The sequence below is a fragment of the Homalodisca vitripennis genome, chromosome 4, assembly GCF_021130785.1.
Source record: "Homalodisca vitripennis isolate AUS2020 chromosome 4, UT_GWSS_2.1, whole genome shotgun sequence".
NCBI lineage: Eukaryota > Metazoa > Arthropoda > Insecta > Hemiptera > Cicadellidae > Homalodisca > Homalodisca vitripennis.
This window is the reverse complement of record NC_060210.1, coordinates 180,973,262-180,992,187: the sequence shown is the minus strand read 5'-3', so window position 1 is coordinate 180,992,187 and position 18,926 is coordinate 180,973,262. Positions and strand designations below refer to the sequence as shown.

The 18,926-nt window shown below is 32.7% G+C and overlaps 1 protein-coding gene across 4 annotated transcripts in view; it reads left to right on the top strand.

The window, feature by feature from the left end:
* LOC124360713 (biotin--protein ligase) overlaps nucleotides 1-18,926 on the top strand; it is a 60,511-nt gene that overhangs the window by 9,536 nt on the left and 32,049 nt on the right. For 3 of the 4 annotated variants that reach the window (XR_006922269.1, XM_046814549.1, XM_046814548.1), the window contains exons 5-10: nucleotides 1,081-1,251; nucleotides 4,822-4,975; nucleotides 10,905-10,988; nucleotides 13,817-13,940; nucleotides 15,469-15,741; nucleotides 18,290-18,487. Coding sequence is in view for 3 of the 4 variants with exons in the window: in XM_046814549.1 (XP_046670505.1) it covers nucleotides 1,081-1,251; nucleotides 4,822-4,975; nucleotides 10,905-10,988; nucleotides 13,817-13,940; nucleotides 15,469-15,741; nucleotides 18,290-18,487 (1,004 nt within the window). In the remaining variant the exon portion in view is untranslated. The remainder of the gene's footprint in view (nucleotides 1-1,080; nucleotides 1,252-4,821; nucleotides 4,976-10,904; nucleotides 10,989-13,816; nucleotides 13,941-15,468; nucleotides 15,742-18,289; nucleotides 18,488-18,926) is intronic. The other variant, XM_046814550.1, reaches the window with a different exon arrangement.

Sequence of the window (18,926 nt, the reverse complement as noted above, 5' to 3'; positions counted from 1 at the left end):
TCTGTAAATTTGTAATTAAACTGAAGTAGTGGCCAAATATTTTGTTCCAAACAAAAATCTGAAACTAAAATGTAGAATCAAAACACGTATAAAAGCAAAAACCATCAGATCTGCTTTTATTTTGGTTGAATAATTTTTTGTCTGTCCCTCACACCTGTATACCACCAATTTTCTCAATGGCCAATGGCAACTGACCAGTAGAACTCTTGACAAAATTAAGTGTTGTAAACAGCCTTGAGGCATAAGCATGCAATACCTGAGAAAATAAGGCCTTTCTAAAAACAAGCTGAGTACCTACGTTACACGAGCATAGCTTGCAAGTCTGAAATTATATCTATACATTTGGAGTATTTTTAAACAAGTATCTGTAATTTCTCTATTATCAACATATAAATACTGTTCCTTAAATATAAGAAATTTGGTTCCACCACATGTATGTGTAAAAATGTCAGATTCAAGTAATCTTTTAAATATATGTACAATATTTTTTTAATCAGATGTATTTTCAAACCAATGATGTTAAGCATATATAATACAGTACATTCTATAGTGTTGATATTGGATCTTCAATCCAAATAAAAAGTGTCATGAGCAAAGCTCAAAGCATTTATTAGACGTTAATCTAATTAAAAAGTTAAGAAATGTTGAGTTCAGATATATCATCCAAAATATGATTAATCTAATTCCTTATGCATTGAGCACTCGCACAGTTTTTAGTCATTGTCACCATCGCTACCGAGCAACACACTTCGATAAATATCAGCTTTAGACAAACTAAACTACATAGACAAAATATTTTTAACCATAGGATTGTATATACTCATTTTTCAGCATTCAAAGTGTCAATAAGTGGTCTTGGTGAAAGAAAGACCCTTTGTAAAAACGATTAATTAAGTATAGACTTTTAATAAAATTTTGCTTACACTAATAATTTGATGTTAACACATGATCATAATAAATGCTGTTTGTATTGTAGTATTTTTTCTGTAAATTATTATTAATATATATGTGGTAATTCATAAGGTTGTAGTCAGATGAATAATAATATAACACATTATTGCAATTAATTTACCATTCCAGCTAATATTGGACACATCCAATTGGATTGGAGTGCCAGATAAAAAGACTTTATTCCCAATCGAACTGTCAGGATCTACAATAGAAGATCTGTCCCAGGAGAATACCATCCATGTTGTTATTGAAGCTGATTTCAGTACTTTCAGCAAACAAAGCTATGCCTCTCACTGCCAGGTAAGATCCTCATTCTTGCAGATAAGTTTTTTACCATACAGGTATAATCAAATTCATGTATTAGTTAACATAAACCATTCAGTCTACTTTTAAATATATTGTTAAGTGTTTAAACTCCTGCGCTAAATCCAAGAAATTATATTACTGGAACACGTGCTGTCCTTAAGCCGCATGCTGTGTCTTCTGGTTGTATACAACCGTGTGTTGCAGGTGTATCCATGGCTTCGTAGGCAGTCTAAGTGGGCAAGAACTTGCCGCGTTGTACGACGATCAACGGGATGATACGGCATCCCGCCTTTTCATGTTGAAACACAAATCATTGTTTAATGCAGGATTTTTCATTGTTGGCTACTCTTCGTGTTCAGTACGTCTAGATAATGCAAAAGAAGTATGTCTTTGCATCGCAATGCGAAAGAACAAAATCACTTCAGAAATGTAAGTTTATAGTACTCTATGCAATGAGTATTGTGAAGCAGATAGTATATGACGAGCAGTTGAGGAGAAGCATAAGATATGTAGATCTTGGAGAATTTAAAGTAGAAAATGAAGAGGAAATTGAAACAGAAGCTGCAGTTTTTTTTAAATGGTTTAATTGATAGGCCATTTAAAATGTATTATACTTTTTTTTAAATGAAACCATCAATTTTACTGTCACAGCTGATTAAAGTGGCTATACTAAAACTGAGTAAAGTAGGTGTGAATGTTCGAATCGTGACCTTTCATGGAACAACTAACCTCAGTGTGTTAAAACATTTAGGTTGTAAATCCTCTGAAACGCCATTTTTTAAACTTCACCCATTATATATATTTGTGCTTTTTTGGATCCTCCACACATGTTAAAACTTGTACAAAATGCTAATGTAATAAATACGTCAGGCAGTATGTGTTTTAAATATATAGAAGAACGTACTTAACATACTTCTTTACATTAGTTAAGAACATCTTAATGAAAAACTGGTTGCAGCAGAGACTCTAAGCTCCATCGTAGCGGACGCTTTAGAATATTTGTATTTAAAACAACATACACAGTTCATAAACTGTTTACCAACCGTTGAATTTATAAGAATAATTGATCATTTTGATTATTTGAACAGTAGGGATCCTTTTGGAAGAGGCTAAAATGGTCCCATAAAATTAGAAAACAAGGAGAAAGATGATGAATTGTTCAATAAAGCAGGAAACTATTTATCCTCGGAGAACAATCAGTTTTGGACCATGCAAGGAAATCGTTTGCTTTAGAGTTTTTAAATAATATCAAGAGTATTTGTATTTTAAGAGACAGATTGTTAGTTTTAGATGATTTAAACTATTTGCTAGCCCATAAGTTTAGTCAAAACCATTTAGAATAATTTCTCTTCTGTGTTCGAAGTAGTGGTGGAAACAATGATAATCCAAATACACTTCAGTATTAACCCATTACGGATCACTGACGAGCTGGGCTCATCACGCAGCGGTCGGGCCTAATGGCACGAAGACGAGCTCAGGTCGCAAAAGCGGTCTGCTTTTAAGTTTCCCTCCAAATAGTTCTATTAATGTCTGATAGATCGGGCGATCGTCTTCACTTGTCAACTAAGAGTGTTTAACAACGGTCTATGTTTAGAGTTTTCAAAAGTTTTATAAATATCCTACAGATCGCAGTTGTATGTCGAAGTTGAAAAATCATTCATATGAGTTTACTCTCTGCTTTTTAGCGCTTCTGATTGGGTGTTTTCCTCAGTTGTTATTATAATACTTTTGAGGTTAGTGACATAGAACTAAACGACGCAGACGTACATGTTGGCGGGTTTAGTCTAGACAATGGCCCAGATGTTGTAATCGCTTTGCCCGAGCCGCTTTATTTAGACTATGATTCAGAAATCATCCCTGCCACCCCGGAACCTTGCTCGCGTGTTATCGTTTCTACATCACGGATACCCTAGTAAGCCCATGTTCCATCTGAACAAATACCTTCACAGCTGAATTTTCTAGTATACAACAGCGAGCGATACGATGTGGCGCACCATTGCTGTTCTTGCAGCTGCTGACCGTAAATTAATTCATGCCCGTGCGCCAAAACAATACGATCCGCAATAGGTTGAAGCAACTGATGTTTTAAAATAAAGTCAGAACTTCTGAGAACGCTGTCTTGAATTTGATCCTAATTCATACCTTGGCCTTCTTGAGTTAGGTCATGATATTTATGATTTAGTTTTATCTTTAGATGGTAATAGTGGTAATAGTGAAATTGAGAGTGCTGTGTATGTTATAGAAAATCATGACAGTTCTAGTTTTAAGGATGAAATTTTATATTGTATCTGTGGCATCATTTTAAGATGTATTAAAAAAGTATTAAATGTAACGATTGTAATTCTGTACTCCATGTCAATGATTCTGATCTTAGAATACATTCACTTTTTACTGATTTTAAATCTAAGGATAAATAAATTAGAATTCAGTGATGATGTATTGAAAATTGTAAAATATTGTTATGAGCTACAATTATCTAAAACAAATGCAACCATTTTTAAATTGACATGAGAGTTTCTAACCAATTTAGAAATAGTGTTTTCAAGTGGCATTTAAGTAGAATCCACTGGAAGCCACGAGTTATTTTTTATTAAAACGATAACTAAACTATTAAAAAAAGATAATATCTCACAACATTGCAAAACATAAGGCAAAAAGTAACCAAAATAATGTTATTTTCTTACACGTAGATTAAGTGTGCCATGTTTGTACATTTTATGCAGCTTACCTTAAAATAAAAAAACAGTCAATAAAAAGCTGTTTTTCACCTGATACACATTTTAATATCTGTAGTCATCATCACTGATGTTATAAGAAAAATACCAAGTTAACATCTTAGTTGTTTTGATATTGTAGCAATATTCTGTTTTTATTTATCAAAATAAAAAAATCATGGTTAAAAAGCAGCTACTAAAATTTGTAGTAATAAATAAATTGTGGAATATAACAATATTATTAAGTTTACAATGCGAATTAAAGTGCTATGAGATCACTTATGCCTGTCATATGGCCCACTTAGAGCACCTGCAGACCCCGGACAAAACCCTGGTGCAGCTTGGCTCTGCAGCTCATAGAGCGCTCCAGTAATATAAGAAAGAAATAATCAGCCATACCCTAGACATAGGTAAAATTTTGGTCCAGAGTAGAAATATAGTTTTAGAATAATTGGAGGATAAGGATTATCCCCAAGGAAGTGGACACTGTCTAGGTGAAATTTTGTAAATTAAACCATACAATTATATTTTAATAATTTTTGTAAAGCCTTTTCTAATGTTATGAACCAAAAGTTTTTTTAAACAAGCATCACATTTTGATTTCATATAACGTTGCTGGCTATTGTGATCGTGTCAACATTCAGCATTTTCATATAAAGAGTGTATCTTCTCTGACTCCGGACACCAAAACTACATTCCTTCTGGAAGTAATATGTATGCGCACACAAATGCATGCATGCACGTGTGTTTGTGTGTATGAAAAACACAATATTGACAAAATAAAAATATAACTATTTGAAATATTGTTGTTTTTATGTGATATTTAAGACCAACAACAACCTGTTTACAGATTGAGGAGTTTGGTGTAGCTCGTGCATGGCTTGCACATGAGGCTTTGCTTCTTCTCTTGGAGAGCAATGAGGAACAGTTATCCAAATTGATTGCCTCATACATGGGAAATACCATCAGTATAGGACCAGGTCTAGAGCTGCTAAAGATTTTATGTAAGTATCTATAATACACATTAATGATGTATTAATCTTATAAATAAAAATGAATCGCCAAATGTGTTGGTAAGCTCTAATCTCGAGAACGGCTGGACTAATTCGGTTCATTGTTTTTGTAAAATGTCCATTGAAATTCGAGGAAGGTTTCTATGAAGAAAAGTTAAGAATAGTTACCTGGAATATTTTTGAGTTCAGAAAAAATTGTAGTTTTTACGTTTCATAATTCAAATTAAACTGGCACTAAACAGCTGTTGACAGCTATAGTTCGATAAACTTTCAGAAACATCTGTTTACATTTAAATTTTATCAATAATAAGTAAACAATGCTTGATCGGTAGTGTAATGCAGATAATAAATAAAACATTAATATATAAATTTTACTCCAGATTGCGCCATTGACGAATTAAAGTCATCTAATGCATTAAATACTGTTATAAAACTAACCTTAATAAACAAAGTTATGAATGTTTTCACATAAGTTACTTTACACTGGTGGGCTTCCTTGACATTATGATATTACATTTTAACAATGGCTTATGGAAAAACAGAGAAATGAATACTAACATGCCTCAACGATTCATTCTTTCCCTGGCTACAGTCCAAAAAACAAGTGTAACGCAAAACTTTAATAACGATTATTTTGGAATGTTGCATAACCTTAACCCTTTCAGGGCCAGGACCAAATATGAGATGTTGCAAAATTTTTTCACATATCATATCTGCTTATGACTAGTCAAAAGTGCCAGGCTAAAATTGGTGATTTTGCAATCTCTTAGATTAAAATTTATAACTTTTCATCAAAATTAGAGAATGACCTAAAAAGTTGCTCCAAATTACTCGTATAGATATATGCTATCAACAAAAAAAATGTAGATGTAGTTTTAAGTAATTTTAAATAAAAAGAAAATAATGTTTTAATATATTACATTCAAAAAATTATATTTTTTTGTATATAACTAAAAAAGGAAAAATAATTTTTTTGTGGGAAGCTATTTTATTATATTGTACATTTAGAAAGGAACAACCATACAAAATTTTGTGTTATTTCTCTCATAAATAAATTTTTATGACACATTTTGTATAAATACGCATAATTGTACTTTGCAACAAGTGATAAAGCAACTGACTCTTACACTGCAAGAAACTTAAAATAAATATTCACATTATGGATGTACCGGTAAACAGATGATTGTAGGATCCATAAACAGTTTCAATACAGTTAAAAACACTGTTTACACAATTTTATTTGAAATTTATTTACACTTTTTCTATTTACAAAATATGCTACTTACAATTTCACTCCCGTGAAATCGCAAATTGTCAATCATTGTAACTACTGCACACAATAGCTAAGCACGTAACTACTAACACTACTAATATTTACAACCACAAAATAAAATAATGAAGAAGAATCCAGCATACAATAGTACGATTACACTAAAGCATAATGAATTAACAACAATAGATCGAGTCAGCTGATAATGTCACGTGACAATTACGAAATAAAAATGCATAGACCTCCAAAATAAAAATGATGTTCATATTAATTATCTACAAATATACCAGGGAATAAAAAAACATAAAACTTTAATCATTTGACGTCGTATTTATTTAAGAAAACGACGAATATCAAGGCGACTATATATTGCCACCTGGCCCGGAAAGGGTTAATGAGGATTTTCCTCTTATAACGAAAGTACATTAGAAGTAGGTAGGACTTCCCCCGAGGTCGTAATAGGCTTTTCAGTCCTACTTATTTGTGTATTTTCTTCATCAGGACAAGGCAAACTCAACTATGTCAACACGATTTTGACCAAAATAGATTTCTGAGAACTAGATAACCGAACGTATATTTTGAACGTATTTTGATCGAGGCAATATGGCAATCTAAACTGTGACATAGTAGGTAAGTGAATTTAAACGGTCTTAAGTAGGCACTTTTTAACCGAAGTAGGCATCTCGGTCCTATGTAAGTATATATATTTTTTCTTCGTCAGAACATCAAGGCAAACTCTACTATGGTACTGGAACTATCTTAGACCTGAAATATATGACAAGGACTGGAAATATACGCTTTTTGACCGAAGTAAGTTTCCGAGACCTGTGTGATCCGAGATTTGTGTTTTCTTGATCGGGATGACAAGGCAAATTCAAGAAGGCTATGACGTTATGTATATAACTAATTAGAACCAGAAATGCTCCTACACGTACCAAACATGATATAATAATTAAGTTAAACTCTGATATTATTTACTATGAACTTAAATAATATCTACCTGATGTATGCCTACTTACATCTTAAAAATGTTATAGGACTCCCATCATATTACATCATAATTGCTTTTACTAAGTAATATAAGGTTCTAAAGATTGCGTGTGAAGCAGCAGGTAACAGCTAGTGGTCTAAATAAAAATGTTACTGTAAAAATTAATTCTCAGTATAAAATTGTCTGCTGTGCAGTATTTTTTGTAAAATAAGTTTGTATTTATGTCAACCCTAACTATTCATGTCTATCCTAACTCAATTCGAAGGTGATAATGAAATATTAGTGATAGAATAAAAAACTATTTATTTAAGCAGGGAAAGTTAAGACTACATGGCCATCTATTACGCTTAATCTGCCTTTTATTCATCATTAGTTTTATATTATAACTAGCAGTTACTCTGTAACTGTTTCTTACACACCATTTCCTGCTTAATAACAATTTTAAATGATATACTAAACATAAGATAATCAATGGTGACTGGGATCCATTCTCTCGATCCATTTTAGAATAATTGGACGTAGAGTTTAAAGAATAGTGTTTCAGTTCCCTGGAATCATAGAGTAATTTTCTATCTTTCTAATAGTGTATAGAATAAGTGTAGGTATCAATGATCTTGTTATCCAAGGTATGATTTATATAAGTTGCCGTGTAACTTAGCCGGAGACAAAAAAAAACGAGCTCTGGATTACTTAGGGGTTGGACTGGGCTGATTATAGTAATATTTATTCATCTAATACATTTTAAATTTTTTGCTGGTTGAGGATGATACAGAAAAATAATTGTTACACAAAGTGTTTTATAAATGACTAACTAAATAAACAACACTGAGAAAATATGAATAAAAGAGAGCAGAAAATAATTAAAATAATCTGTCGTTACAAAAGTAGTCCTTGATCCATTTTAGTAGTTTACAAATAACTCCACAGTTTAGCTGTACAGTGAAAGTAATTGATTTGGTCAAAAGCCATCACAGGTATTAAAGATAAATAACGCCAAGTTGCTATTCTGTTTAGGCAGCTCAACACTATTACAGATGTTTTCATATACTCTTGATCTACTATGTTGGAGCTATCAATATGTATTACAAAATCATCAAAATATAGGGACTCTGAATTTCAAAGTAATTCTGATTATTTCCATTCAATGCCCACCATTAATGTGTCACAAGCGTAGTAGTAGTTACTCCGACACAGTCAGGGTGTGTTTCATGCTTGTTATGTCATCTCGTTTAAATTTGTTACATTATTTGTGTGCCTATAATCTAGACAAAAATCCAGGAGTTACTACATACAAAGGGACCAAATAATGCTGCCTAATTAAATTAACCTTCACGAGCAGAAGATCTATTAACTATTTTATTGTTGTGTTTATTCATCATAATGATCTAAAAACTCTAATGACAAAATGTGCTTAATACATATCAATTTATACAAAATTGTATTTTATAATAATTTTAAAACCCTCGAATTGGCAGTCGATATTCCTCTAATTAGCAACTCAATTTTTATTTTGAAAGCTTAATTAAAGAATTTATGAAATATTTTATTCTAGACTAATTGTACCTTATTTTATATAATTTTGTCGTTCTTACACATATATTTCAGAGTGACACATATATTAGCATACTAAATTATTTTTTTTCCATTTAAAATGCAAAATAATTTAAATACTCTTTGTCATTTAGAGTCCATTTAATTTACATGTGATTTTTGTTGTGTGATTTTATTGTGTGTATTATGAGTTTTGTAAATATTTATACATCTCTCCTCCCCCCAGTTTTTAGCAAAATAAACCATTGGAACAACGCATTTGTGCAATACTGTAAAAAAACAAACAACCAATACAACAAACAATCAATATTTCATTTAAGTTTTTTTCCATCAACATGTCTCACACTTAATAATTATACCATTTAATAATTCTCACCATAATTAAACTTAGTCGGCAAAAACCGTTAATGAGCTACAAATTTAAGAAATTGTTATTTTTTATTCATTTTGAAATATCTTTATGCTAACATGCTTTGTTGTTAGCTTATTTGAATAGTATTCAAATGGTAAACATAATACAACTAAACAACATCCAGTTGCGATTGGTAGCAAACTAAAGCTAATCAGCTGGCACAGTGCTTACTTTACTGTGTTTTAGTCACTCCTTTTAAGATTTTGGTATTTGTGGTCTATCCGAAAAGTATCTGACCTGTGTTTATATCTTCGTGTCAGAGCGCCCGAGCGGCCTCTTCGGAGTATGAGCGCAACTAGCAGTCCCTCACAAACTACTTGAATGTTGTAGTTTCTGGCTGAACACCTTGGGTTGCTTACAGCATGTGTTTAGGTTTCACTTGTTTTTTCTGTTCATCGCATTTGTATACTGTTGAAAATGACAGAAAGAACTCATCAAGAAATTTCCATCAAGTTTTGCTTCAATCTCGGCAAGAGTTCTACGGAGACGATTGAAATGTTGCAGAAGGCCATTGGGAATGAAAGTATGGGCACAACACAAATCAAAAGAATGGTACAGGCGGTTTAAAAATGGCTGCACATCTGTTGAAGTGACTCTCGTTCTGGCCGACCTTCACCGACAACAACACCGGAAAACATCGAGCATGTGCTACTTGCGATTGAAGTTGGTCATCGATTGACTCTTTGTGAACTAGAAAATGATCTTGGAATACCAAAAACTATTTGGGAAATTTTGAATAAGATTTTGGGAATGACTTGTGTGTGTGTGCGCGAAATTGCTCATGACTAAGCAGAAAAACTTTCACTGTAAGTAATGATGAAAATGGCCTTAAGAAGATTATAACTGGTAATCAGTCATGGGTTAACGGTTACAATCCTGAAACTAAACAACAATCTTCACAGTGGAAGAAGAGTCCAGGCGAGCCACGGGTGAAAAAGCATTTCAAAGTCGGAGCCATGTTAAGTCAATGCTGATTATTTTTTTCGATCATGAGGGTGTTATGCACTATGAATTTACTCCTAAAGGACAGACGAATCAACAAAGAATATTACGTTGCAGTCTTGAAAAGATTGCGTGATGCCGTTAGAAGACAATGCTTGTGTTTTAGGTGACTGACTTCTTCGCCACGATAACGCGCCATCACATTCATTAAATCTGGTGCAGCAATTTTTGGCCAAACACAAGATTGCACACCTTCACCAGTCTCCGTACAATACTGAAATAGCTCCCTGCGACTCTTGGATGTTACCAAAGTTGAAAATGATGCTCAAGGAAAAGTGGTTTGATGACATCGACACGATTCAAAGTAATGCGACATGCAAGCTGAAGGCCGTGGTTCACTCAAATAGGGATTACTTTGAAGGATGTCATGGCCTGAATGATGAAGAATACTACCAATGCGAAGATATGAACACAGGTTGAATACTTTTCACGCAAACCTCTTATACTCTTTGTATGGGGAACAGTGCTATAAAAATATTTAATAACAACAATTTTAATTTTTAGTAAAAGGGTTATGTAAATCGAGCAATTTTTAGATATAGTAAGATGCATAAAAAAAAAAAACACATTTTGATCAGCGATTGCCAGTTCAAGGGTTTAAGTACACATGCATAACACCAAAAGATATACTGCCACTTCTGAGGTTAAGGTCAATGGGTCAGTTAGCAACTGTTTAAGAAACATTTAATTTCAGCTGTTGAAGTGAAGGGGAAGCCTTGTTTACTCCTTAATGCTGATTCAATTCCTGCATTCAACCCATCATCTCGAAGAGGCACAAGTAAGCAAACATAATCAAGTAAGAATCTTCCTTTTTACATACTATTCTATTGCTTAGTCATTTGATATCTTATTTAAAGGTGTTGCTGCTTGTATTATAAAGTTTTATTTATTGGTTTTCGTTGTTTTACACCTTTTTTTCAATAAAAAAAGAATCTATAACATTTTGTCAATTTTTATTCATCGCATAACTATTCCCAGAAAATACTGCAATTCACTACTGGCTCTAAAGTTTTAGAACAGTGGAACACAAATCATTCGAACCTATCTTTTGGTGTCTGGACATTTCTATAATGTACAGAGTTAACCCTTTTAACCTGTGGTCACTCCTTGGGGCCTTTGGCAAACATTCCAGGTTACTGGATACAATGAGTGTGAAAAATAGAGTAGCACACCTCTATCCTAAAAAACAGAATATTTGTATTTACTAGACTGTTTAAGGTAGTAAAACGTTTTATGTATTTTTCATAAAAGTCATCAAGATTTTGATCTTGGACCCCTTTCCAGCATTCAGAGGATGGCTTCTTGCCTCAAAATGTTAGTGGTCATCCTTTTTGGTTTACAACACAGTTTTCTTTTACAGTCACTATCCTGAACTTTATTTTTTGTTTAGCGAGATTGAGTTTGTTTTCATTTCTTGGTGTTGCGAGCTCAAAATACTGATCAAGAAAGGTTAATTTTATCATTTTCCCTCTATTTTGGTGATTTAGAAGAAGTTTATTATGTTTCTCTTACTTTTCTAATATTGTTTTGCTTTAGGGTGGATGGTGAGTATTCTGATTGGTTTTAAGATTACATGTACATTAGTTCTTTTGGTCGAATTTCCATGTTCTCAATCAGACATTCTATTTTAATTTGTTTTAACATTAATTGGATCAGCTCAGTCAACAGATACGAATCTAGAGATAATTGTGGTATTAAAGATTTGATATTAAGAGGGTTTGGTTCAGCTTGAATGTCAGTTTGGATTCCACAGTTTTAATGTTTTCCAAAGTTGTAATTTGTTTATTTGTTTTGTAAGTGTTTAGAGAGGCTATGAAATTGGATTGTTAATTTATTTTTTTCACATTTTATTGTTGTTTTAGTTTTAGTTTTGTCACAGTTTTCAAAAGTCTAAGTTAGCTCATCTCTTAAGTTTTTGTTTATTTTATTCTGTTTTCCCAATGGCTTACAGTTAGAGTTTCAATTCTAGTTATTAGGCTAAATAATAATGTATTTCCAGCCTCTGCTGTAGCTACTGTAATTGATGTCTCAATGTTAATATCGTAAGTGCTTAATATTTTTGCCTGTGTATTATTTATTATCTTATGGATATAGGATGTTATAGGTGATTTTGATGCAGCCTAGCAGTATGAACAAGCCCAGAAGTTAATTTTCTGTTTTTCCATTTTTAAAGTACTAAATCTGAAATATTAACACAGCCTCTAGATATCAGTAGGTATGGACTGGTACATTTATGGCAGAATATTTTATTACAGTAACAAAGGCACCCTATGGATATTTTCAGGGATTGATTTGGTTTTTAGACAGGTTGCTGTTGAGGAGGTCTCAGTTATTTCAATCACATTTTTGTGAACTTTCACTACACCAATCACAAATTAAAAATTGAACAGTGTTGAATGCCTGAATTTTCTGATTTTTGAGATTTAGCTAATTGCTCCTGTTAGAACAATAACAGATGATTCATGGAATTAAAATAGTCTGTTAATTAAAGAGGAGTAGTCAGTGTACTAGTCAATGACTGTGTAATGTAATGTGCTTGATTTAGTGGCAATGATATGATAACAATACTGAATCGTACAGCAGTCAGTTGAGATGTGTTGAGTTGGATCAGTACTGTGGATACAATATCTAGTGCCACATATAATATAGTACGATTGTTTTAGGTTGGGAAATATCAATGATGTGTATTAAATCATTTGTGTTTTGACAGGTTTATGATGTCGCTAAAAGTTTTTTCCCAGCAGTTTCCTTAAAATGATTTAAGCTTGTCTATCTTAGTTGCTTAAAATATTTGTCTAATTTTTGTAAATTGTTATGAATTTTTATGTAGTGAGAGAGAGTATCATTCTAAGAACTTAAACAGGTATATACTGTCCCTAAAACCATCTCTGTGATTTTGGTTTTATTAAAAGTTTTCGGATCTCATTTAGTTTTATGTGTTTCTAAATTGTAACGTGACTGACAGTAATTGTTGGTAAGTTAAAAATGTAGTTCTGTAATCACTTATGCCACTTAAAATTATACTATTACTGGATCACTTTCACAGGAGATTTGTCAGGCAGCAATTTTGGTGTAGTTCCAAAATCCAAAGTAAAGGTTTTTATTTTTAAGTAAATGTTAAAATATTTCAATGATGTTTCTTAATCCCTTTTATAACACTTGTTTAGTTCCATTTCTTAGATAATTAAAATTATTTCATTGGTACTTTTAAGTTTGGATTATCCAGGTTTCAACTTAACTTCATCCGTTTCCTTAAGTTTTACAATTCTGAGCAATGGGTGACATTTCTTTTATATTCTAGCATAACCAAACTCTTCATTTATGATGAACGAAACCAAGTATAAAAGTAAAACAACATGCCTCAAAGCAGTTTTAAAATCTTTTCAAGTCAACCAAAACAGGTCTGTCAGCACAAGAAAAATGAGATCATCTCTTTTAGGGTTAATATGTTAGTAATTCAATGGGAACTTTCATATTTTGAGATGAATGTTATATTTGAAATGAGTTATATGTCGGAGATGATTTGATCTGAAATTTCACATTTTTATACTCCAATTATATGAAAGGCTGATGCTTGTTTAGTTATGTCTTATGATGTTTAAACAGGTGTACGCAAGCGGGCCGTAGCAGCTAGTCAATGGCAGTCTCACGTCAGTCTGCTGCAGACGTTCAGCCGGGCCGCAGCACAAGCGGCTCTCTTGAAGTCTCCTGCCCCTATTGAGGGTCACAGGTCAATGACTAACCAAATACTTTTTTTGTAATATAGAATAGTATAGATTCATCTGTAAACATCATATTATTCTTAAAGTTAAGAGTTTTTGTTTTGATACTATTCTTTAAAAAATTAGATTTCTGTGTTTTTACCTTAGCGTTTCTTAAAACTGAACTAATATAGGAAGTACGAGTATATACATTTATACTTGTATAATTCACATACATTTTTCAAAAAGGAAACAGAATTTATGCTAATTATACAGGTTGTCCCTGAACTTTACCAATATTTTCTGGTATTATTCTTGATAAAAACAAAATGGCGGCTTTTCGGGTAATTATTAAGTTTTCAAAAGTTTGAATATGAAATTTTGGTTTGTCTTTGGTCCAGGAATAATACCTGAACATTTTGGTAGAGAGTTCTGGGACACCCTGTATATTTATACATACAGTGTAAAGAAATAACAGTACTAACATTGCTATTTTTTAATCGTTAAAGCGTAACAAATGCTACGGAGTTCTGATGTATTAAAGCCAATACTTCAATTGACTATTAAAAAGAGATTTAGATTTGAGAATCCATTGACAAGATTCCCCCTGTTACTAATTATTAGAGAGATTACTAATTATGATGCTCAGATGCTCATGTCCCATCATTCCTAGAAGAGTTTGTAAATCAATAACAAGCAGGTCACTGGCCTGCATGAATAGTAACTCTTTAAAAGCTTGCTCGAGAAGTTGTCACCCTCCTCCTGCCTATTGCATAGGGTCCTTTTAAATTGGCGACAAAGAACATACCACCTATAAAATAATTCAATATTCAAATCAGTACAGATCTTTAACTTGTATACAATTAAGATATTTCACATGATTTGTATTTTGAACTGAGTAAACACTTTGTCAGAAATATGTATTAAATCCACAAGTATTTGAAATATCAGCAATACAGAGACCAATCTGGTAATATGAGCAAGTGAAATTTTTCTTATGGTAATAAAAAATAAAGAATCATTTCAAATGGTAAAACTAGTTTTATGTAATGTCTTTGAATTTGTGATGGTCAATTGATGAGTCAGTCACAAAGGAAAACAGAAGTGACCAAGCTGAGGGGATTTCTTTATTGTGTGAACGTTGTTGTCATCTTGCTAGTAGTGAGCAGTCGGACGTTATTATTTGTAGTCGATATTAAAAAAAAGTTATTGCTTGCTTTGTATACTTAACAGTTTTAAATATTTTTGTTAAATATAAAAAAATTATTTACAATTTCTTCGGACTTTCAGTGTATTGGAAGTTGCATGAAAAACTGTAATCAAATAACTAGGGAAATATTGTGAATTTGTGAAATATTTAACTTAAAATTTGTATGTTTATGTTTGAGTACACAACAGTAAGCAAATTATTGATTATTAAAATGTATTTCTTAAAGAAATTCAGAATCCATACACTTGATTTGTTTACAAAGTTCATTAAAATCAAAATAAAGAATCAGAGGATAAGATGTACATAAAATTCTTCCTTATTAATTAATCCAGTGATAACGTGCCCAGATCGGCCATGGTGGTGCCAGGGTCCGGTGCTGGTTACACACCAATGGAGGAAGTGAAGCCGTTTCCCGCGGAGTCCGAACCTCAGCCGCTTGAGATCAGCGATCCTCTCACTGTAGCCACTCCCACAGTGGAGGAGTTGCCACCTCTGGAGCCTGAGGAGCGTTCCATGTCCATGACCAGTCTCAGCGCCCAGCCTGGCAGCACAGGTTCTAGCTTTGGCTCTCTGTCCCGTGTCAGCACCGATACTTTACTGGCAGCCTCGGTACACTCAAGGTATGACTGATTCTCAGTCCACACATCAACTGAATCATAGCTAAGTTAACAACTAGAAAATCAGCAGATTGAAATACAAGGATATAAAAGGAGTGAATAGAATTAAAGTTTAAATTTGAATTTGGGTTTTTAAATGTAATGAATTATTTGTATAGTATTGTAAAACCTACTCTTTATTTTTGTAAATTGTAAACATTTGTATTTTCATAATTTTAATCAAAAGAAACCTAAATGCTGCAAATGTAAGGATATTATAACCACAGTTTAGCAATTTAATCCTATAATCAGCTGACTAGGACAGCTACAATTAAAACAGCTGAGTTGCTCACAAACAGTGCTGTCACAAAATATCAGTGGATATTATTTAGTACTCGGTTTTTAATAAGTCTATTATCTTCCTTATTTATCAACCGATTTTCTTAAACTTTGTATCATTAGATTTGTAAATAAATTGTCTAACTAAACTGTAATAAATGTTTCTTTATTTGTATAGTGTATATTTGTAAAACTGAACTAATATAGAAAGCAAAAATGTATACATTTATACTTGTATACTTCACATACATTTTTCAAGAAGGAAACAGAATTTATGATAATTGTACAGGGTGTCCCAGAACTCTACCAATATTCTCTGGTATAATTCCTGTTAAAACTAAAATGGCGGCTAGTTGGGTAATTATTAAGTTTTTTAAAGTTTGAATAATAAATTTTGATTTGTATGTGGTCCAGGATTAATAACCTGAAAAAAATAAACATACATACACTCGTCTTTTTTTATAACAAAATGGATTGGTATTTATTCGTTTTTAATTTTGTCAATAGCTCCCTCAGTTATTGGATTTTGTCTGTTTGAGGGCTAATAATTTGCAATGTAAAGTCTTATGTTTCTTTTATTATGTTTTAAACCAACAATATTAAATTTTGTGATATGTTTTAAAGTGTAGTTGTAAGTTGATGTTATTCGTTTTTCTTAATTCACATAAAATATTACAAAATACTTAATTATTTTATCTGTAAGTGTATGTTTGTAGTTTGAGATTTTTCGATTAATATGATTGTTGAGTATGGTTTTATTTCTTGTAATGTAAATATTTCTAAATACTTATACAGCCGCATGTGAAACTGACTGACTCACTTACTCACTCACTGACCGATATATAGATACAAATTCTAACATACTTCTAGAAGTGTTAGAAACTTTAAATTTGGCATGCAGGTGCCTTTTGCCATATAATCAACAGAACAAATCTGAAAACAAGGCATTTTAACTTATAAACCTCTAAACATTGAGAAAATTCTCACATTTTTCTTCCTTGCCGGCCTGTTTTGTATGCCCGATAGTGGGTGTGAACAATTAGAGCTAGCTCGAATCTGATGAAGAATCACTAGTGAGGAATGAAGTGAACTACAAAAAAGGTTGAGTGGCTTTTTATCCTATCTCTTGTTGTTAAGCAACAAAAAGCTCGCAGTGTTGAAATTCCAAAGGTTTTCACGTTAAACATAATGATTTGAGGCTGATAGTGGCCAAACAGTTGGTTCTAGTTTTCCATGGAAATAAAAAAAAGGTCCAGTAACTTTTTGCCCTATCTCTATTGTTTTTAGCCGCAAAACGCGTTTAAATGAAAACATTTAATAATTTTTACTTGAGAATGTGGTTTCCCGGCCCTGATTGCGGCCAAACCGTTGGCTGAAGCTCATATCTAAATATTTTTTGGAATTTGGAAATGATGTGATTTACGAAAGAAAACCTTTGGATTTTTGTCCTATCTGTAATGGTTATGGCACCAAATGCTCACATATGTGAAATTCCATTGATTTTCAATCTCAGAATTTTATTCCCCCTCCCCCAAATCCCTCACAGTCACTTTTTGTCAAACCTTTAACAGTTAAGCCACAAAACGCTCTTAAAGTTCAAACTTTGGTTAAATCCAGACAGTTGTACAAACCACAGCCTACTTTTAACTCCCTGACTAACCTATCTCCAGACTTAACCTATTACTGACTTCTGCTTATCCCTAAATTTAGCCAACACCCCACTTAGGAGTCTGGAGCATGCAGGTTAAGGTGAGTATATATACATATATACAAAGTGTCCCAGAACTCTCTACCAATATTTTGAGGTATTATTCCTAGTCCAAAGGCAAACCAAAATATCGTACTAAAACTTTTAATATGATAGGGGCCTATTTTGATTTGTCTATAGTCCAGGAATGATACCTGTAAATATTGTTAGTGAGTTCTGGGACACCCTGTATTTATACTGTATATAGATAGAATTGTAATAATATATAGGCAGTTATAAATATTGAATTTAAACTATTCACACAATAAGGTGTTGTATACCTTTGTATAGTAGTACTGTATATTCTAGTTTTGTTGAAACTGTGTGTATCAACATAATATATTTTAATATTATGGCTGACATTACATCACTAATACTTCGAAACACATTACAGTTACAGTACTAAAAATTGTCAGTGCAAATGTAATTGTGCTTGGAGAGCTCTCTGTACATATTAGCCATAACAGCATCGATATATGTTTGCAGGACAGGTATGGTGAATGGCAGCAGTGGCTCTATGAGCTCTCTACGTTCCATCACCAACACTCCCAAGCACATTAGAGTGACTGTACCACACAATGCTGACACCTCGGGGAAACCTCCCAATGTAATTGTTTTCTCTGAAAGTTCTGTATCTGCTGAGAGTGTAAAGAATACCCTCTGGTCTATCCTCCATAAGCACAGGTGAGTCTGCTTCTAGACACATATGTCTCTTACTGGCAACAGTAAAACAGGCTTGTTCAGTAATTTGTGTTTTTTCCAGATGTCAGTACAGGAAATTAGTGTAGTGGCATAGTTTTATTTATAGTTGGAGAAATAATCTCCAGACATAATTAAGGTACCGAAAGTTGTGTTACAGAATACTAAGTAAATTCTAGGTTCTGTGGTTACTAAAATGTGTAATATGACACAGACACCCAATGAGCTAAACTAAAATAAATACAATAATAGTGTTAATTTCGACATAGTTTGAACTGGTTTGTTTCTTTAACCCTAGAACTGGCAATGGTGTCACTCTGTACTGGCGGCTCTATTTTAACAGCCTCGCAGACGTTTCTTATAATGTATCACATTTCATAACTGTTAGTCCAAATATAAACTATTATATTTCAATGTATTCACA